This window comes from Symphalangus syndactylus, chromosome 3, assembly GCF_028878055.3.
Source record: "Symphalangus syndactylus isolate Jambi chromosome 3, NHGRI_mSymSyn1-v2.1_pri, whole genome shotgun sequence".
Lineage (NCBI taxonomy): Eukaryota > Metazoa > Chordata > Mammalia > Primates > Hylobatidae > Symphalangus > Symphalangus syndactylus.
Window position 1 is genome coordinate 123,857,257 of NC_072425.2, and position 23,028 is coordinate 123,880,284.

The 23,028-nt window shown below is 39.8% G+C and overlaps 1 protein-coding gene across 3 annotated transcripts in view; it reads right to left on the reverse strand.

The window, feature by feature from the left end:
• GUCY1A2 (guanylate cyclase 1 soluble subunit alpha 2) overlaps positions 1 to 3,128 on the reverse strand; it is a 365,900-nt gene extending 362,772 nt beyond the window's left edge. The window contains exon 1 of one of the 3 annotated variants that reach the window (XM_055272969.2): positions 2,415 to 3,128. In XM_055272969.2, the coding sequence (XP_055128944.1) occupies positions 2,415 to 2,717 (303 nt within the window). In that variant the 5' untranslated portion in view covers positions 2,718 to 3,128. The remainder of the gene's footprint in view (positions 1 to 2,414) is intronic. The other 2 variants (XM_055272968.2, XM_055272971.2) reach the window with 2 other exon arrangements.
• Between the last annotated feature and the right edge of the window lie 19,900 nt (positions 3,129 to 23,028).

Here is a 23,028-nt window from a genome sequence, read left to right on the forward strand (position 1 = left end):
GACCCTTTTCATAATAGAAAAGAACTATGGCATGGAAAGTATATATAACTGTTGCATTTATTTGATCATCACAATTATTTTCAAATTGCTTATTCTGAAAACCATTCTCTGGATACATTCTTTTCATCCAGCAAAAAGCCAGTCATTCAAATTTAACTTATAAAAGTAACCATCAGAGATTATTTCCTTTCTCTTATTCTGGCAGAAAATACTGCATTTCTCAGTTTCTTTTATCTACTCCTCATGCAAGTTGTTGAAAATAGTCTTAGTTTAAATTAGCATTATCAGAGGCATTGACATTACTTTTTAGAAATCTGTAAATTCTCGTAGGCAAAAAAAAAAAAAAAAACCTCCAAGGTTATATCAACAATTCTCCCCAAACTAATCATTATCTTTAGCAAAATCATTTCATTAAATAAGAATCTGTTGTACTAAATAACTATTTTATTGCACAAATGTTGCTTTAAGTACTGACACAAGCCTACAGATGCTCGGGGTCATTGGACTCCTGTTGTAAATAAATATTTTCAACAATTTGCAACATCAAATAGTTTATAAAATTATGCTGCCTGGGAAATATTGGCAGGGAAGAACAGCAAACAGTAGCCAATCTATTCTGACGATTGTTTTCATCATTAACTGATGAAAGAAAAAGTGGTAGAAAGATATATCAAATAGGAAAATACACAAGAATAGGAAGATGACTGTTTCTCAATATGTGTTCCTAAGAATTAAATTAGTTCAAAATAAATAATGTAATAAGTGATTTACACATCTTCAATCAGGTCTCGTAAAAGAAAAAAATCATTCTCCATTAATACAAGTGCCACAAGAATACTTGTAGAACTGCCTGGTACCAGTACTCAGTCCCCTCAGGGTTCCACTCCTTCTTAGGTCCCTCCTACCATCATTTGCAGTAGTAATCTCAAAAGAGAGACTCAACAGTAATCAAACAAGATCAGTGTTCAGATTCATTTTGGAAACTTTAAAAAAGTAAAAGTCCTAGGGGTGGGTAGGTCAAAGTGCTGTCAGGAGGAGTTAAAGCTCTTGTATCCAAGGTCAGGTTGAGGATAAAAGATGGGTGGAGGTTTGACGCTGAATCTTTTTCAAATTCTGTCTGCAACAGAGTGGATTCCTTCAAAACAGAGCTCTCCCAGACAGGGTAAGATTGGATCAGAGGTCTGGCATTCCTGCAAGAGGTAAAAGCCAAGGGTAGCTGAAATGCCTGGGCAGGAAGAAGGCAGGAGTACTCTGGAAGGATGCCCACAACCAGGGGGAGTTTGGTGTACATCTGAAACTGCTGATACAGACATCCCAAGATGAGCACAAGTTCGGAGAGGCATTTACTCATTCCACAAATATTTAGGAAGGGCCTAATATAAAGAAGCCATCAAAAAATGAGAGAGAAGGCACTAGAGAATCAATTGAAGAAAGAGTAAAGGATGAGGTACAGGTGCAAGAAGTACCGAGGGGTTTAAATAGCTAATGTGAGAGAGAAAGCACTAGAGAATCCATTGAAGAGAGAGTAAAGGATGAGGTACAGGTGCAAGAAGTACAGAGCGGTTTAAATAGCTAATGCATGCGAAGCTTAATACCTAGGTGATGAGTTAGTAGGTGCAACAAACCACCATGGCACACGTTTGGTACCTATGTAACAAATCTGCACATGTATCCCGGGACTTTAAATTAAATTAAAATTTTAAAGAAAGAAAACCAGACACCAGGTTTACCCGGAGAAGAATAAATGCCTAGTGGATAAGAAGGAAAAAAAAAAAAAAAAAGCTACGAGGTGAGGACAACTCGAGATTAGAGATTTCTTCAACAGAAGGCAACTCAGAAAAGTATCTGGCAAAAAGTATCTGAAGATGTGAGAAAAAGGATGCAACATAGAATGCAGATAGCCTGTGGAATTCAAAGATGTCAGAGAAGGTCACGCTAAGACCAAGAGAGTGTGGGAAATAAGGAGAGGAAGGGTTTCCTGGAAGGGGTTGGGGCTCCTCTGGGATGCTGGAGAACAGGATGAAAGACAGGGAAGCCGAACTGCAGAACACAGTGCCTGGGAAAGTTTAGGGGAAAGAAAACAGGTGGGTGTGAAGCAGCACTGGGGCTGCCCAGGGGGAACAGTGGTGAAGTAGGGTTCAAGGCTAGAGGTGGGCAGATAGGCCCCGAATCAGGATACCCCAAAGGAGTGGAATCTTATTCCTTCCCAGTGCTGTAGTCCCCTCCCCTCTTCCGCCCTAGCCTAGGGGATCCTCTGTCGCCCGGAGCCACTGGAACCCTAGGCCGGGCAGGGTGAGGCCGGGCCGCCCCCCAGCGGTCGGGCTCTGCGCTCGCGCCCCAGCTCGCCCAGCGCCAACTTTACCGATCCGCGTTCTCTCCCCCGAAGGCGGTCCCCCCTTTCGCCCCCCGCTCACCGAGGGCGCCGTCAGGCGGCTGATGCTCTCTCCCAGCGAGTCCAGGTTGACCCGCCTCCGGCGCTGCACCCTCCTGGCCCCGGCAGTGGCGGCGGCGGCGGCGGCAGAAGCAGCCGGGGCCGGGGCGGCGGCAGCGGCAGCGGCAGCGGCGGCCGGGCTGGGCTCCAGCGGCCCGGGCGGGCTCCGGCTGCCATTCCAGCAGAGCCTAGACAGGGGGCACTCCCCCTCCTCCTCCGGGCTGGTCTCCAGGTAGTCGGAGCCCAGGGAACTGAAGGACTCGGACGAAATCTTCCTTCGAGACATGCTGCCGGCAGCGCTGCAGCGGCCGAGGCGGTGGCGGCGAGGACGCGAGCGGCGGTGGAGGCGGCGGTGGCGGGACCGGCGAGCGGCAACGTTAAGCGCGTCGGGGCCGCGGGGCGCTGCGGTCGCGCTCGGCGGGGCGGGAGTCCCCGGGGCCGCAGAGCCCCCCGAGCCGGCTGCTCATGGCGGGAAGTTGGGGCGCCGCCGCACCCTGGGGCCCGGGCTCGGCGGCGGCGCCAGGCTGGGCTGGGGGCCGCCGCCGCCTCTGCTGCTGCTCGCGCGGCGCCGCCTCAGCGCCCGCCTCGGCGCATCGCCGTGCGCCGCGCTGCAGCTCACGGGGAGGCTCCGAGAGTGTGTGACCGCGGTCGGCGGGGCGGGGAGGGCTGCGGCCCAAGCAGAAGGGGAGGCAGAGGCTTCTGCCGCCTGCGCGCCTATCTCGCCCCCTTTCCCTCTCTGCTCCCGCCCCTCTCCTCCCGCCTCTCTCCACTTGCTGCCCGCCTCCCTCCTTCTCCCTTTCTCCCCCCGCCCCCCCATGCTCTCCCTCCGCGGGAATCACGTGTCGCCATCATACTCATTGGGAGTCTCTGCCTCGCCTGTCGCCACGTTTCAGGAGCAACGAGGACACTTCGTTGCTGTCCTCTGCGCGCCCTCCCTGCTCCGAGGAGGTGCGCACAAGAGCTCGGGTTGGACTGAGGGCCCCAACCCCAAACGCCTTATCCTCGGCCCTCGGGAGCAGATGGGTCCCGGCGGCGCTGGTGGGGAGAAGGGCTCGGGGCTGGAGGGCGAGAGGCCTCCCCCTGGAGCCACCTTGGGGAAGCCTGACAGTGTGAAGCGGGGGTTAGGGTCCATGTTGTCCTTTCTCATAGTTTATTTAGGAAGTTCCGAGGCAAAAGGGAAAGGCCAAGCGTCCAGTCAGCCCATTCCAGAGGAGACCCTTACGGGGGAAGGGATGGACAGGGGTAACATTTTGGCGCCCATCCTGCTGTAGCAGCTCCTGAGGACTTGTGTTCCCCGCCTCGTGCGAGGCCGTGTGGGCGCGGAGCGAGCCCAGAACGGGGCGGCAGTGAGGACAGCGTCTGCTCTGACAAGACAGCCCTGTTGCTGAGCCTCAGCCGGGCGGGGTGCGCGGGGCTCCCGGCTCCGCTGGCTCCTCACTAGTGCTGGACAGCTCCGCTTGCCACCTAAAGCCGCCTTTGCAGGCGTTGAGAACTGGAGAACAAGTTCCTCCTCAAACTACCTAGCACCTGGCCCGGGGGAAACCCGGGAATGATCCCACGTCCCTCATCCTCAGGGCTCTTTGCGCCAAATATGCGATCTGTTTGCACCTGACTGCAAATGCTGCTTAGAAAGCTAAGAGGAGTAGGGATAAATGCTTCTCAAACTGACTCGCCACAGCGCGAGCATGTCTTGCCGCGAGTTTTCAGCTGTGCGGCTTCATTCCAAAGCTTATCTCTTTGCAAACCAGTCCTTCCAGCGCCTGACCCCACTGCCCCTTGCCTTAGCCCCAGAAAACTCTCATGCTGGTTCTGAGGATAGAGTAAGGGATGGGAAGAAGGGGCAAATGACAGTATCCCGAAAGAGGGGTCCCAGGCTGTACTTCCCCCTGCAATAAAGTGGATGAGCACCCTCCCCAGCTCCCCCGATCTGCGGAGAGAAAAGTTTAGGGGCTCTGGCTTTAGTTTCCCAGTGAAACCGAAGCCAAAGTGTTTTTTTATTAAAGAACTGGTCCTTCCAGGTGAAGGCAGATGGGTTTGTGTGGACTGTGTTTATTTAAAAAGCAAAACCAAACCACAAAACCTGTGCTGTACCCCCACCACAATTTGCTTTTAACTTCAAATCTTCCCAAGTGTTTGTGAGGGCTTAAATATAAATGCTATTTGAGGTTTCATTTGGAAAAATCCACTCAAACTGGTTCAGAGACGTACCTTTTTCCCCAGATCTTAAATGGGCTTCAAAGATAGAAAAGTGTGTACTATCACTCAGACACTCCCCCTTCAAATTATATATATATATGTATATGTATATATATATATGTATATGTATATATGTATATACATATACATATGAGAAAGAATATATATAATATATATTCTTATATATATGTATTCTCATCCTGCTGAGGAAGTTTCTTTTAAAATAATAATTGTTACAATTATTATTTAAACTGTGTGGTGCATCTACTGTTGATTTCCCCATTACTTCAATTAATTCTATGTGCATTTGTGTCCATTGAAAATTAGACTCAAATTACACTTTTAATGATAAAAAATCATCAATTTTGCTAAAAAGTTTCACTAGCTTTTTCTAAATTACAATGAAAATTACATTATTCTAACTTTGGGGTAATTGTTTAATATTTCTGCTACACAGTATCAATCAGCATAAAGGATTGGAGTTCCTAGCTCTCTTTGGTACTGATTATATAATAGTCAAGTTCTTTAGAATTATATGATTTTAGTTAGTATTAAATATACTAAATAGCATGTGTCCTTCACATTCTTTCAATAAACTGCTGCGCACACAAATAAATATTATGGTAATGGCAAATAAACTTCATATTGAACGTAGAATTGGAACTTTTTATTAACCATTCCAACTCTTGTCTCAAAGTAAAAGTTATTGAGTGCAAGGCAATCAGTATCATTTGTTTCTAAAATTTGTAAGAGGCCCAAGAGCCTTCCTGTTTACACTGGAAGTTTATTGCCAGAAAGAACTCTGAACCTATGGGACATTTTTTCTTTGTGTGAACCATTTGAATCAAAGACTTTTTACAGAATCTAGCCAGATGAAGTTGTCTTACAATTTTCTGTATGAATTACACCCTGCCTTTGATCATTATTTTCCCATGGATTTTTAAACTATAAACAAATCAAGGCCTAGATATAGCCAGTACAACATCTGCTTTGCTTTCAAGGGTTTCCTTTGTATTTCTGTTTAGGAGCAGGGTTCAAAAGCTCTCAATATGAAGAGTGCTGTGTTTATATTAGAATTGACATTTTTAAAATGAAGCATAGCTACTGTCCATTAAAAAAAGAAGAAGAAGAAGCCTTACAGCTAGCAAAAGCAATCTAAATACTGTAGGTAGAGTAGTCCGCTGAGAATGAATAGTTTGTGCTCTGATTTTAGGAAAAGAAGCTTGCGCAAACTCATACCCACAAATCCAGCCCTGCTGGATGTATTGTATTTTAATAAAGCATTTAAAGCCCACTCTCCAACTGGAAAAGAAAAATGCAGAAATATACTTGGTTTATTTGTGAAGTTGGCATAGGCCAACTCAGATTGATCAAGCATTGGGAAAGACTTCCTAAAAAAACAGATTCTTCACTTTAGTCAAGACAATGACTATTTTACATTTAAACATAAAGTAACTATTATTTGTGTGTGCCTTCCTTTCAAATAAATCAATCCTATTTATAAACTCTTTCACTTATATAGCCTCATTTCACCTGATTTTCATCCTCAGAGAAGTTGTTGAAGAAAAGTCACCTGTGTCCAATTCAAATCAAAGCTACAATCAGTCCTCCTTCCCAAAATTCTTTGCATTTCCCAGGTTCAAACTCTTTACTAGTTTCTTTTCATCCATCTAACACTCCAGCAAGAAAATCTGCAAGATTTGCTTAAGCATTCCCTGGAGCAGAGCTCTATCCTGATAGAAGACTGAAGAATTTCTCCCTGTCAATCTTTACATAAATCTGGCAATTCACAGGAATTGTACATGTAATATTAAAGCAAGTTTTCTAAAGAAATATAGTAGCTGGTGAATCCTTAACTAGGGCAAGTTTTTCTGGATCCCTAACCTAGAAAATCACACACACATACACACACACTCACAGTTCACACTGTTCACCTGCTAGTTTAACCCTATGTTTGTGTTCATGAATGAGATCTGTCTACTCTCTCACACTTAACATACCCCCTCTTTTACAAGAGGGCAAATGTGCTTTCTCTGAGAAAGACTGTCAGCAAATAGGAGATACTGTACTTCATATTGTTGCACAATTTTGTAAGTAAAACTAAATATTAAAGATAATATCAAAGTGAGAAGAACCATCTGCTGTGTTCACATATAAAGGGACACACAGAAGACAATGTAATCCATTGTCCTATAGTTATATTTTATCATAAAACCATCCCGAAGGGGTAGGATTCTTGCTGCTCAAAAAAGAATAGAGGAGGAGAAGGCTGGGGGAAAGGGGGAAAGAAAGAAAGACAAGCAACAAAGTCAATGCTACACTTAGTAGAATTTGTGACCCAGGAAGATACTTAAGGGTGTAATAACTGACTTTTTTTGATGCATCAAATCCATGACAGCAAGAAAGAGGCAGGTGATCAGTGCATGTTGGTGCCTCTGGCAGACACTACTGTCTCCTTAAGTGGCTTTACATTCAACCATGCACCACAGAAATCCATACTTCTCTAAGAAGAGACCCTATTAGTCAACAGTTTGAATACTAATATCAGCACCACAGTCTCCTACAACTCTCAGCCTTTTTGTTGCATACTCAACAATCCCAGGTCTCTATACACTTTATTTAAATTGGGATTCTTAATCCCAACATAATAGGACATTTTTCCAATTATAAAGTTATGGAAATTTTGGCACAGAGATTTAAAATATCTTCCAATGTCATGGAGGTGATAAATATTAAAGTCAGAATTCCAATCCTGACTACTAAGCCCATGCTATTTCCACTGAAACACTTTTCCTGCCTGTCTCTTGTCCTCAAATGTCCTAAAAACAGATTTAAAAATATGCTGAATTAAAATCACAATGTGAGTGGGTTATTGCATTAAAATAAATATTAAATACACAATTAACTTGTATGAATTATGTCCTGGAACATAATGTGGAAAAGCACTGACATGTGCAGAAGTTCTACATTCTCATAGTTTCTCTGCTGATAACTATCTCTGTGACCAAAATAAAGTTGTTAACTGCTCTGGGACTCAAACCCTTCACCTCTAAATCAAAAGTGTTGGATAAAATCCTTAGGTTATCATCAATCCTCAAAATTCTATAATTTTTCTCTTTGTTGAACTGTTCATTTCCTTTCCAGATATATCTTGTGCCTAAAAACTGTACCCACATACATCATCATAAGGTTAGATTCTCTTTTTCTTCCCTGTCATATCCTTTCTGAGAGTTCAGTTCTTCTACAGATCCCTCCTTAAACCACCCAAGATCCTCTCCTGATACAAAACTGCCATGAACATGGTCCGTGGAATTAAATGGATAAAAAAAAATATTTCAACTGAATCTTATTTGGTTAGATGCTCACTATCTCTCTGTCTTTTCATAACCTAATTCTTCTGTCTGCTTTATTGTATTATATAAAGGAATTATATCTTCCTGTCTGCAGCTTATTAAGCTTGACAGCTAACAATAATAAGTATGAATTATCAATAAGAATGCCTCAATATAACTTTGTTAATGTTAATAGACACTTACTTAAATATGTCCAATTTATAGTAAATATGCAGTCTGTTATTTAATCATTATTTTAAATAATAAATCTTTTAAAATCCAATTTTAATATGATGACTAAAATTCTTAGAAGTATTAAGTATGAAGTGTGCTTTTGTCACTAGATAAGAAAACATTAGAAAAATGTTACTAATAATGATTAAGTGGAAATGTAATGGATCCCTTAAGATAATCCATAGGTACAATTTTCTGTTTAAAAACTTAACAAATGACAGTGGATACCCAATGTTATGATCATTTCTGGAAAACTTTTCAAGTTGGACATTGAAATGAGGGCCTCAGTTATGAATAATTAGTTCATGCCTAAAAACCCATGTTAATCTTAAAATAATTCTAAAACATTTCTCCACCAAAAGGAGTGAAACTTTTAGAATAAAACTTACATTTACTCACTTCCGGCAGTTCTCCTTATAGTAAGTAAAACGAGCATTAATTCTTTTTGTATACAAAACTGAACAGGCATCTGTACCACGACTGTGAACTAAAATCAAATGTTCCATTTCTCTGTTTCACATGGGGTCTCATTAGCACCACAGAAGTAGAGTAATCCTTGCTTCCAGATAAGCAATATGTACACACAATCATCCCAAAGTGAGCCTGTTTCAGTCCTCTCCTTCAGGAGCCCCCAAGTGACTCTGTGTTTCCCTCCACAGCATGCAGACATAAGCTGGAATCATTTCTGCTCAATCTCCAAAAAATTCTTTGGACTTCTATCTCAGAGAAGAAAATTCCCAGATTTTCTTGGTTTTCAAGTTTTCTCGGTAATTTTTAACAGCACCCTAGGCCAAAAGAAATAGCTAACAATTCAATTTAAAATGTAGGCCAGGCACAGTGTCTCACGACTGTAATCCCAGCACTTTGGGAGGCTGAGATGGGCAGATCACCTGAGGTCAGGAGTTCAAGACCAGCCTGGCCAACATGATGAAACCCCATCCCTACTAAAAATACAAAAATTAGTGGGGCATGGTGGTGGGTGCCTGTTAACCCAGCTACTTAGGGAGCTGAGGCAAGAGAATTGCTTGAACCCAGGAGGCAGAGGTTGCAGTGAGCTGAGATTGTGCCACTGCACTCCAGCCATGGCAACAGAGAGAGACTCTGTCTCAAAAACCGAAAATAAAAATAAAATATAGCCTGGTCCAAACCATTTAATAATTATTTATATCGTAACAAATTAGCAGCATTTGAAAACATAATAAAGTGAAAGAAAAATAACATCTTTACTTCATTATTAACTATAATTATTTTAGCTAATAAAGTTGAACACTGCACAGCTTTTCAAACCTTGGGATCATATTGGACATTGTCATCCTCATATTTTATTCCACACTGATTTTCCCATGGTTATTGCTCGTAATCATAGCAGCCTCCAAAACCCACCTTCACAAATGCATAAAGTGATTAAAATAAGGTAGTACAATCCAATGCTAAAACTATAAACTACCTCAAGCTAATAGTCTGTTTGGTGCTCAACTGACATTAAGCATCACTGTGTTCCTCTCAAAATGTTAAAATATACCTCAGCAGCCATGTGCATCCACTGCACCACCCTAGGACCTGTTGGTACATAGTTTGGAAACCAGGACTCTGGTTGCTCAGCTTCCAAAGTTCTCAGAAAAGCTTGTCTTTTATCTTGATTACAGACTCTGAGTAAATAGGCAATAAGATCTTACAAATATACAATGAAAATGATGTATTTTAAGTCATTTTTGCTGCAATAATTTTGTATACATAGTGTTGCCTATGCATTTGTGGTTTATAAATAGTGCATTATTCTATATTTAAACATTTTATAAAGTTTTAACTGATTGTCTATAAACTGAGCTTCAAATACATAATAAGAAACAAAAGAATTTGGAAAGACAAATTATTTGCTTTTGATATTTATTAAACACACAATTTTTTTTTACCAACAGCTATACATGTGATAGATGAGCAGAATATTATCTCATGAAATATTATTTTTGAAAAGACTTCATACATGTAATTATATACATATATTTCTAAAATTATATATTTTTTAAATACAGACCCTGAAATCTTGATAACCACTCTTTGTTTGGAAAGAAAAGGAAAGTCAAAGGTAGGACCCATTATTTCCTATAACTTCTACTGTCAAGCAAGGGAAAGAAGGCATTTTATTGTATGTTGCTGATAGAGCAACAAAGGCATGCAAAGATGGAGGAAACTGTCCATGGTTCTACGGCACATAGTTAATCACAGGTAAGCTCTTAGCTCTGCAAAATCTTATTTTACAGCTCTAGGGTAGAACGCTGTCTCTAAGAAAGACTATTGCTTGAGGAAAAAAACTAAGTCTGGCTCATTATTTGCAGAGAATTTTATTTGAGTCCTTTTCTCAGGTAGTAATAATACGTTTGCATTAGTCCAGTTACACATAGCCATCATGGCTAAGTTAACTCATCTATTCATCTCAACACATATTTGAGTAATGGAACGTTTAATATTAAACCAAACACAATAAGCATTATAAAGATAATATATGGTTCCTACTTTTGAGAAACTTACACTGTAATAAGCATAAGGAAAAGTTAAATAACATGAAAAGTTAAATGGCCATAGAAAATAGTACTAGATAAGATGTCATATGGAAAATTAGTAATATAATATTCTAGGAGAAAAAGAAATATAAACTCTAAATATTTGCTTATGAAGGAAATGGGGCTTGAACTAGTCTTTGAAGAATGGGTAAAATTTTAATAGATGGAAACGAATTAATTGGGCATGGAGAAGAGAAAGAGTATGTTTTGTTTGAAAATGCTATGTATCACATCCAAACTGGATAAGAGAATGCATACTGAGAAACAGCAAGAAATAGAATAAGAAGATAAAGACCAGATTGGGAAAGGTTCACTGAACTTTCTCTGACAGGCATTGAAAAAAAATAATTTTAACTTTTTGACCTGGGAAATGACACGAATAGAGATTTGTACAAGTCAATAAAAGCTATTCAGTCATCTATAAAGTTCATAATTCCCACGAACATAAACCAGCAGCAGGGTAGACTGCCTCAATGTCCAGGAAACAAGTTGCAAACCATTACTGAGGTATGTGCAGCCTGAGTGACAGAGTGAGACACTGTCTCTAAAAAACCAGAAACAAAAAACAAAGCTAAGCTTCCTTATGCTCTTCCCCCCTTCACACATACACACACATTTTTATATTAGTCAAACTTGAAGCACACCTGCTATAAATTATTTGCTTATTGTATTGTCCAAGAATATAATTCCAGTCAATAAAGTGTATCACCTCCTTATCTCAATTTACTATTTATCTAAATTAGCTAATTTTCCAAGCATATCAGTCTTTAATAGACCAGTAGGATGAAAAGTTAACCTTTAGAGAAACTATTTTTAAAAAATAAAAAAGGTTGGGGGTGGAGCGAAGATGGCCGAATATGAACAGCTCCAGTCTCCAGCTACCAGCCTGAGCCACACAGAAGACTGGTGATTTCTGCATTTCTGCTTGAGGTACCGGTTTCATCTCACTAGGGAGTGCCAAACAGTGGGTGCAGGACAGTCAGTGAAGCACACTGTGTGCGAGCCAAAGCAGGGCGAGGCATTGCCTCACTCGGGAAGCGCAAGGGGTCAGGGAGTTCAATTTCCTAGTCAAAGAAAGGGGTAACAGAGGGCACCTGGAATATCCGGTCAGTCCCACCCTAATACTGCGCTTTTCCAACGGGCCTGGAAAACGGCACACTAGGAGATTGTGTCCCGCACCTGGCTCGGAGGGTCCTATGCCCACGGAGTCTCGCTGAGTGCTAGCACAGCAGTCTGAGATCAAGCTGCAAGGCGGCAGCAAGGCTGGGGGAGGGGCGCCCACCATTGCCCAGGCTTGCTTAGATAAATAAAGCAGCCAGGAAGCTCGAACTGGGTGGAGACCACCACAGCTCAAGGAGGCCTGCCTACCTCTGTAGGCTCCACCTCTGGGGGCAGGGCACAGACAAACAAAAAGTCAGCAGGAACCTCCTCAGAATTAAATGTCCCTGTCTAACTGACAGCTTTGAAGAGAGTAGTGGTTCTCCCAGCACGCAGCTGGAGATCTGAGAATGGACAGACTGCCTCCTAAAGTGGGTCCCTCACCCCTGAGCAGCCTAACTGGGAGGCACCCCCCCAGTAGGGACAGACTGACATCTCACTCTGCCGGGTACTCCTCTGAGACAAAACTTCCAGAGGAACTATCAGACAGCTGAATTTGGGGTCTCACGAAAATCTGCTGTTAAGCAGCCACCGGTGCTGACACCCAGCCAAACAGGGTCTGGAGTGGACCTCTAGTAAACTCCAACAGACCTGCAGCTAACGGTCCTGTCTGGTAGAATGAAAACTAACAAACAGAAAGGACATCCACACCAAAAACCCATCTGTACATCACCATCATCAAAGACCAAAAGTAGATAAAACCACAAAGATGGGGAAAAAACAGAGCAGAAAAACTGGAAACTCTAAAAAGCAGAGCACCTCTCCTCCTCCAAAGGAAAGCAGTTCCTCACCAGCAACGGAACAAAGCTGGATGGAGGATGACTTTGACGAGTTGAGAGAAGGAGGCTTCAGACAATCAAACTACTCTGAGCTACGGGAGGAAATTCAAAACAATAGCAAAGAAGTAAAAAACTTTGAAAAAAAATTAGAAGAATGGATAACTAGAATAACCAATGGAGAGAAGGGCTTAAAGGAGCTGATGGAGCCGAAAACCAAGTTTTGAGAACTACACGAAGATTGCAGAAGCCTCAGTAGCAGATGCGATCAACTGGAAGAAAGGGTATTGCTGATGGAAGATGAAATGAATGAAATGAAGAGAGAAGGGAAGTTTAGAGAAAAAAGAATAAAAAGAAATGAACAAAGCCTCCAAGAAATTTGGGATTATGTGAAAAGACCAAACCTACGTCTGATTGGTGTACCTGAAAATGACGGGGAGAATGGAACCAAGTTGGAAAACACTCTGCAAGATATTATCCAGGAGAACTTCCCCAATCTAGCAAGGCAGGCCAACATTCAGATTCAGGAAATACAGAGAACGCCACAAAGATAACTCCTCGAGAAGAGCAACTCCAAGACACATAATTGTCAGATTCACCAAAGTTGAAATGAAGGAAAAAATGTTAAGGGCAGCCAGAGAGAAAGGTCGGGTTACCCACAAAGGGAAGCCCATCAGACTAACAGCTGATCTTTCGGCAGAAACTCTACAAGCCAGAAGAGAGCGGGAGCTGATATTCAACATTCTTAAGGAAAAGAATTTTCAACCCAGAATTTCATATCCAGCCAAACTAAGCTTCATAAGTGAAGGAGAAATAAAATACTTTACAGACAAGCAAATGCTGAGAGATTTTGTCACCACCAGGCCTGCCCTAAAAGAGCTCCTGAAGGAAGCACTAAACATGGAAAGGAACAACCAGTACCAGCCACTGCAAAAACATGCCAAATTGTAAAGACCATCGAGGCTAGGAAGAAACTGCATCAACTAACAAGCAAAACAACCAACTAACATCATAATGACAGGATCAGATTCACACATAACAATATTAACGTTAAATGCAAATGGGCTAAATGCTCCAATTAAAAGACACAGACTGGCAAAATGGATAAGGAGTCAGGACCCATCAGTGTGCTGTATTCAGGAAACCCATCTCACGTGCAGAGACACACATAGACTCAAAATAAAGGGATGGAGGAAGATCTATCAAGCAAATGGAAAACAAAAAAAGGCAGGGGTTGCAATCCTAGTCTCTGATAAAATAGACTTTAAACCAACAAAGATCAAAAGAGACAAAGAATGCCATTACATAATGGTAAAGGGATCAATTCAACAAGAAGAGCTAACTATTCTAAATATATATGCACCCAACACAGGAGCACCCAGATTCATAAAGCAAGTCCTGAGTGACCTACAAAGGGACTTAAACTCCCACACAATAATAATGGGAGATTTTAACACCCCACTGTCAACATTAGACAGATCAACGAGACAGAAAGTTAACAAGGATATCCAGGAATTGAACTCAGCTCTACATAAAGAGGACCTAACAGACATCTACAGAACTCTCCACCCCAAATCAACAGAATATACATTTTTTTCAGCACCACACCACACCTATTCCAAAATTGACCACATAGTTGGAAGTAAAGCTCTCATCAGCAAATGTAAAAGAACAGAAATCATAATAAACTGTCTCTCAGAACACAGTGCAATCAAACGAGAACTCAGGATTAAGAAACTCACTCAAAACCACTCAAATACATGGAAACTGAACAACCTGCTCCTGAATGACTATTGGGTACATAATGAAATGAAGGTAGAAATAAAGATGATCTTTGAAACCAACGAGAACAAAGACACAACATACCAGAACCTCTGGGACACGTTCAAAGCAGTGTGTAGACGGAAATTTATAGCACTAAATGCCCACGAGAGAAAGCAGGAAAGATCAAAAATTGACACCCTAACATCACAATTAAAAGAACTAGAAAAGCAAGAGCAAACACATTCAAAAGCTAGCAGAAGGCTAGAAATAACTAAAATCAGAGCAGAACTGAAGGAAATAGAGACACAAAAAACCCTTCAAAAAATTAGTGAATCCAGGAGCTGGTTTTTTGAAAAGATCAACAAAATTGATAGACCACTAGCAAGACTAATAAAGAAGAAAAGAGAGAAAAATCAAATAGATGCAATAAAAAATGAAAAAGGGGATATCACCACCGATCCCACAGAAATACAATCTACCATCAGAGAATACTACAAACACCTCTATGCAAATAAACTAGAAAATCTAGAAGAAATGGATAAATTCCTCGACAAATACACCCTCCCAAGACTAAACCAGGAAGAAGTTGAATCTCTGAATAGACCAATAACAGGTTCTGAAATTGTGGCAATAATCAATAGCTTACCAACCAAAAAGAGTCCAGGACCTGATGGATTCACAGCCAAATTCTAACAGAGGTACAAGGAGGAACTGGTACCATTCCTTCTGAAACTATTCCGATCGATAGAAAAAGAGGGAATCCTCCCTAACACATTTTATGAAGCCAGCATCGTCCTGATACCAAAGCCTGGCAGAGACATAACCAAAAAAGAGAATTTCAGACCAATATCCTTGATGAACATTGATGCAAAAATCCTCAATAAAATACTGGCAAACCGAATCCAGCAGCACATCAAAAAGCTTATCCACCATGATCAAGTGGGCTTCATCCCTGGGATGCAAGGCTGGTTCAACATATGCAAATCAATAAATGTAATCCAGCATATAAACAGAACCAAAGACAAAAACCACATGATTATCTCAATAGATGCAGAAAAGGCCTTTGACAAAATTCAACAACCCTTCATGCTAAAAACTCTCAATAAATTAGGTATTGATGGGACATATCTCAAAATAATAAGAGCTATCTATGACAAACCCACAGCCAATATCATACTGAATGGGCAAAAACTGGAAGCATTCCCTCTGACAACTGGCACAAGACAGGGATGCCCTCTCTCACTGCTCCTATTCAACATAGTGCTGGAAGTTCTGGCCAGAGCAATCAGGCAGGAGAAGGACATAAAGGGTGTTCAATTAGGAAAAGAGGAAGTCAAATTGTCCCTGTTTGCAGATGACATGATTGTATATCTAGAAAACTCCATTGTCTCAGCCCAAAATCTCCTTAAGCTGATTAGCAACTTCAGCAAAGTCTCAGGATACAAAATCAATGTACAAAAATCACAAGCATTCTTGTACACCAATAACAGACAAACAGAGAGCCAAATCATGAGTGAACTCCCATTCACAATTGCTTCAAAGAGAATAAAATACCTAGGAATCCAACTTACAAGGGATGTGAAGGACCTCTTCAAGGAGAACTACAAACCACTGCTCAATGAAATAAAAGAGGATACAAACAAATGGAAGAACATTCCATGCTCATGGGTTGGAAGAATCAATATCGTGAAAATGGCCATACTGCCCAAGGTAATTTATACATTCAATGCCATCCCCATCAAGCTACCAATGACTTTCTTCACAGAATTGGAAAAAACTACTTTAAAGTTCATATGGAACCAAAAAAGAGCCCACATCGCCAAGTCAATCCTAAGCCAAAAGAACAAAGCTGGAGGCATCACGCTACCTGACTTCAAACTATACTACAAGGCTACAGTAACCAAAACAGCATGGTACTGGTACCACAACAGAGACATAGATCAATGGAACAGAACAGAGCCCTCAGAAATGATGCCACATATCTACAACTATCTGATCTTTGGCAAATCTGACCAAAACAAAAAATGGGGAAAGGATTCCCTATTTAATAAATGGTGCTGGGAAAACTGGCTAGCCATATGTAGAAAGCTGAAACTGGATCCCTTCCTTACACCTTATACAAAAATTAATTCAAGATGGATTAAAAACTTAAATGTTAGAACTAAAACCATTAAAATCCTACAAGAAAACCTAGGCAATACCATTGAGGACATAGGCGTGGGCAAGGACGTCATGTCTAAAACACCAAAAGCAATGGCAACAAAAGCCAAAATTGACAAATGGGATCTAATTAAACTAAAGAGCTTCTGCACAGCAAAAGAAACTACCATCAGAGTGAACAGGCAACCTACAGAATGGGAGAAAATTTTTGCAACCTACCCATCTGACAAAGGGCTAATATCCAGAATCTATAATGAACTCAAACAAATTTACAAGAAAAAAACAAACAACCCCATCAAAAAGTGGGCAAAGGACATGAACAGACACTTCTCAAAAGAAGACATTTATGCAGCCAAAAAACACATGAAGAAATGCTCATCATCACTGGCCATCAGAGAAATGCAAATCAAAACCACAGTGAGATACCATCTCACACCAGTTAGAATGGCCATCATTAAAAAATCAGGAAACAACAGGTGCTGGAGAGGATGTGGAGAAATAGGAACACTTTTACACTGTTGGTGGGACTGTAAACTAGTTCAACCATTGTGGAAGTCAGTGTGGCGATTCCTCAGGGATCTAGAACTAGAAATACCATTTGACCCAGCCACCCCATTACTGGGTATATACCCAAAGGACTATAAATCATGCTGCTATAAAGACACATGCACACGTATGTTTATTGCGGCACTATTCACAATAGCAAAGACTTGGAACCAACCCAAATGTCCAACAACGATAGACTGGATTAAGAAAATGTGGCACATATACACCATGGAATACTATGCAGCCATAAAAAATGATGAGTTGATGTCCTTTGTAGGGACATGGATGAAACTGGAAAACATCATTCTCAGTAAACTATCACAAGGACAAAAAACCAAACACTGCATGTTCTCACTCATAGGTGGGAATTGAACAATGAGAACTCATGGACACAGGAAGGGGAATATCACACTCCGGGGACTGTTGTGGGGTTGGGGGAGGGGGGAGGGACAGCATTAGGAGATATACCTAATGCTAAATGATGAGTTAATGGGTGCAGGAAATCAACATGGCACACAGATACATATGTAACAAACCTGCACATTGTGCACATGTACCCTAAAACCTAAAGTATAATAAAAAAAGAAAAAAAAAGTACAAAACCAAAAAATAGAAAAATAAAATAAAAAAAAAAAAAGGTTTAAAATTCCCCAAAAACCTAATAAGTGCCACTTCCGTGTTAAGGTCTGTGATGTGTCTTTCACTTAACGAACAGACCCAAAGTTTCTTAATTTGGTGTCCCAATATAATGACTTAGTGGATTCAGTGAAGAGGATTTTAAACCAGATTGATCAATAATAATTCCACCTTGACTCATACCAAATATAGTATGCTCTTATGTTCAATCTAATACATTTCTTTTTTCTATCAGAGAAAAAGGTTTTCAGCTTGCTACCTTTGTTTTCAACTACTGGACAGAGAATGTTCATCCATACAAACTGAAAAGACTAGCTCTCAGGAATTTATTGTCAATTAGTGAATCAGGGTAAACATACACAATGAACACTTGCAGCTAGGTTCAGAATGTATTAGAGGCAGGGAAGAGAATGGAGAAAGACAGATGTATGTGTGAATATTGAGATTTGTCAAGATGACTGCAGAATATCTGAAGAAGGGAGGTGGATATCATGTGCTCAGCTGTAAATACAATTCTAGAACAAAGATTGGCCAACAGGAGTTTGAAATCACTAGACTGGAATGAAACCAAAGCAACGACTAGATGTATTTGCTAGAGGCACACAATATAAATAAGAGCAGCTTAGGAGATAACATTTGATTAATAAATTAATGAGCATTTTAACAAGTGGATTATTTGCAAAGAGAGCACAACTGAAAGTGCTTACTACTGTATTTGAGAAAACAAATGAAAAATGAAGAAGAGTTATTCCCAGCCATCCCATATACACTGTTCATTTTTATAAGGCAGTAGCCACCATTTGTAGCTTTGTTTAAAAGTGCCTCAAAAAGAGGTCCAAATGATTTGACTGGAGTGTAAATCCAAATGTTCCAACCAAATATCATAATTAATTACTTCAAAACTGTCGTTTAATGAGATAACTAAACATTAAAACCACTGAAGGGAAATGCTTGTCTTGTTCTCTATCAGTAATTCTTCTCATTGCTTCTTCATTTTTCTTAGTTTACATGGTGCTTGTATTTTCAGGAGGTTATGTAATTAACCATAATAAAATTAATTGTCTCCAGGCTGATGAGGTCATAGATTTTCAGTGTCGCTGAGTCCCAATTATTTTAGCAGAATTTCTTCCTCAGTTGTTCATTATTTGGTGTCCTATTTCAAAAATGAGCACTTTTCCTTTTTGCTGTTTGCTGTTTGCTTTTTGTTGGTAGTTTTCCATTAGCAAAAAACAAAAAAAAAACAACAAAAAAAAACAAAAAAAAACAGTGCCCTATCCTTATTATGTAAAATGACATAATTTCTGTGCAATCTATCCAGATTTAAAAAGTCACTGTAAATCACTAATAAGTAGTTTCAATTTATAAAATAGATTATAATATTCTTCATACATCTGGGAATTAAGTAAACATGAGCACTGGCAAAACTAGATTGTCACTCAAATTCACTGGAGTATAGCACTAATCACAGGAGCAGCTGATACTAGATTGGAGCAAGGTCCAGCATTCTCAAACAAAGCTATATATTTTTTAACAAAGAAGAACAATCTTTTTTCCAATGTATTGGTCCTCTGTTACTGTGACACAAAATAGATATATTCCTGTTGGGTAAATTGACAATTTTCTGTACAGAAAATTTCCCTTTAATATACGTAAATAATTCCCACTCCAAGAGAGGGAGCTTAATTCCCACTATGCCCCTTGCCCCCACCACAGACACATGTTGAGTGTGAACTAGATTTAGTGACTCGCTTCTAAAGAATAGAATGTGAAAAGGGAAAAATAGTAATCTCACAGTGGAAAAACCTAGCAGACATCATCTTATCTGAGTGATTAAGGTTAACGTCACCAGTGATAAGTCATATTGATACTATGTCCCTCTAATATGTTGTGATGGGAAGGACACTCCACATCTATAGTATTTCTCTCCAAAAAAACTATAACCCAGGTTAATAACGTGAAAAGCATCAGATAATCCAAATTGAGGGACATTCTACAGAATTTTTGACCAGGACTCTTCAAAACTATCAAGATCATGAAAAACAAGAAAAGACTAAGAAATTGACTCAAGTCAGAGAAGACTAAGGATACATGATAACTAAATGCAATATTCTATCTTTTGGATTGAATCCTGAAACAAACAAAAAGGGCATTAGCAGAAAAAATGGTGAAATCCAAATGAAGTCTGAAGTTTAGTTCATAGTAATGTACCAGTGTTCATTTCTTAGTTTTAACAAATGCACCATGGTTGTGAGAGTTGTTTAACAGTAGGGAAATCTGGGTCAAGGGTATATGGAATCTTTGTATTATCTTCACAATTTTTCTGTAAATGTAAAATTATTCCAAAGTAAAATGTGGAATTTTTTTTAAAGTTTGTTGGCAAGTTTTAAAATGCAGAATTTAACATTTGAGATAGTGAAATGTAACCACAGTGGTGAATGATTTTTTTAATGCCAAGATCTAAATATATTAGCTCCATCATATTTATGACCAATAAAAGTCCTACAAAATGTTTTGATGACCTATGGTAGTGATAAATTCTATATTCTCCTTTCAGAAGACATTGTGTTCTTCCTACCACAAGATGATTTGGACAAACTCTCCTTTTTCACTTTGAGAAAGAGGGTTTTAAGCCAGAATCGTCTATCTGTAGGTGAGTCTGGGTAAAGGGCAAAGTACAGATATTTAATTTTAGTGCACTCTACAGGGTGAAATCTTCCGTAATTAGTTTTAATTACTTGAACAGAGTATGACCAGCATTTTAAGACAACATAAGAATGACAGCAAGAAGAGGTCTGGGGCAATGATAGCTCAGACATTCTACTATCATATACTCAATACTTTTTTAGTTTAAGCTGAATATCAACTGGGCTACAGCTAAATGTACCACATAACTGAGGTCTCTCCCTGCTTTGGTCAGCATGTTTTTTTTGTTTGTTTGTTTTTCTTTTTTTTTTTTTTTTTTTTTTTTGAGACAGGGTCTCGCTCTGTCGCCCAGGCTGGAGTGCAGTGGCACGATCTTGGCTCACTGCAAGCTCTGGCTCCCAGGTTCACACTATTCTCTTGCCTCAGCCTCCTGAGTAGCTGGGACTACAGGCGCCCGCCACCATGCCCGGCTAATTTTTTTGTATTTTTAGTAGAGACGGGGTTTCACCATGTTAGCCAGGATGGTCTCGATCTCTTGGTCAGCACTTTTAATGACTCTTATACCTATTATCATAGACAACTGCTTAACATAGAAAACTCTGAATATTCATTAATTCCTTCTCACTACATAGTTTAATCACCATACTACTTTGTCTTTCCTCTCCAAGATTCTGCTTTGCACTCTTGACTGCCGTTCTCAATTTTTTCATCATACCCTCCAGAGTTCTGGTAGTATTGTTAATAAATACCCTTATTAGGTTAGGTATACTTCCAAACAATGAAATACTACTTTACACCCACTGGAATGGCTAAAATGAAAGCCGACTACAGGAAATGCTATGTGGACGAACTGGAAACCTCTTATATTATTATATAGAGTAAAAATTGTATAAATACTTTGAAAAACTATTTGGCAATTTCTTATAAAGTTGAGAATACACCTATACAAGAACTCAGCAATTCCATTTTTGGGTTTCTATATAAAATAAGTGAAAGCATATGTCTTCAAAAAGATGTGTATGAGAATGTTCATGGCACTTTTATTCAGAATAGTCAAAAATCATAAGTGACTTTAGCGTCCATCAATAGAATGAGTAAACAAACTGTGGTATATTATACAAGAAAATAATACACTATAAATAGCCACACTATTGATATACTCAACAACATGAATAAATTTCAAAAACGCTCGGCTGAGTGATAGAAGTCATACATAAAACAGCAAATTCCATTTATATCAAGTTTAAGAAGAGGACAAATTAACATATTGTGATAGAAATTTAAAAAGTAGTTGCTAGGAATAGGAGTGTGGGCAGGATGAATTGACTCAAAATGGGATTAAGGGGAATAGGGAACTTTCTGGGGTGATGAAATTGTTTTATATCTTGACTTGGATATACAAGTAAATATATTTGTCAAAATGTATCAACTGAAAACTTATTATCTGTGCATTTACAGAAACCTAATTACTAAAGAAGTCATTTCTGTCCTAACTAATCTATACTTAATATCTAGTATAGTACTGAGCCCAGAGACTGTGCTCAGTGAATAGTCAATTAACGAATAAATAAATATTATCAATATAATTTTATATTTATGAATACTTAGCACATAAGACCAGATTTCAAACTCTTTGGATGCATATTCCTCCTAACCCAGTGAATTTCTTCAGTTCTATCTGAGCATGCTAGCTTAGCGTTCCCCAGTCATAGAAGTAGGAGAAGGTATAGAAAATGGAAAAACACCCTCAGCATTTTACCTGATAAAAATGAGAGACAGATGAAAATGAGGCAGATAGAAGGAGAAGGAGCAGAGATAATGTCTATGACATGGAGATAGAAACAAAGGCTAGGAAGAGGTATTTCATCACATGGAACGCTAGACAAATCTTTTTAAAAGTACTATTTTATGTTATATATGCAGATACATAATCAATCAGTACAATAAAATGCAAAAAAGGCAAACTCCGCTATTTGGGCAAGAAAAAAATGATATATACATCCACTAAAGTAGATCATTTGGGAAGAAGAAATACTTTTTCCAGAGTTGTTTTAAAAAATATTAGAATGGCGTGAACCCGGGAGGCGGAGCTTGCAGTGAGCCCAGATTGCGCCCCTGCACTCCAGCCTGGGCGACGGAACGAGACTCCGTCTCCAAAAAAAAAAAAAAAAAAAATTCACTTACTAAAGTTTGTAAGCTTTAAATGGTTACATACTCATTTTCCCATCACAATAGCAGCAGCAACAATCACAAAATTAAAATCAGATAAATGCCTGCTCTGATAGACCACAAATATCATTGTCTACTTATAATTTAGCCCCATCTTGTGGTAGTCTAGGAAACTGGACTAAAGGCTCTCACTGTCCGATTGTGTTTTTGAAACTATAGGCATAAATGATACTATTCCAGTTAGGTTTAAGCCAAAAGAAACTAGACTAAGAGGACTACATTTCCAGTTAGTCAAGGGTTTCCCACTCCTTAGCTATACAATAAAGACATTCAAAGAAGTCTGTGAAATACTTTTGTTTCCTTGGACAAGCCACTTCTCTCAGAATAGTTATTTTCACAAAAGACCAGTGCTAAGTAACACA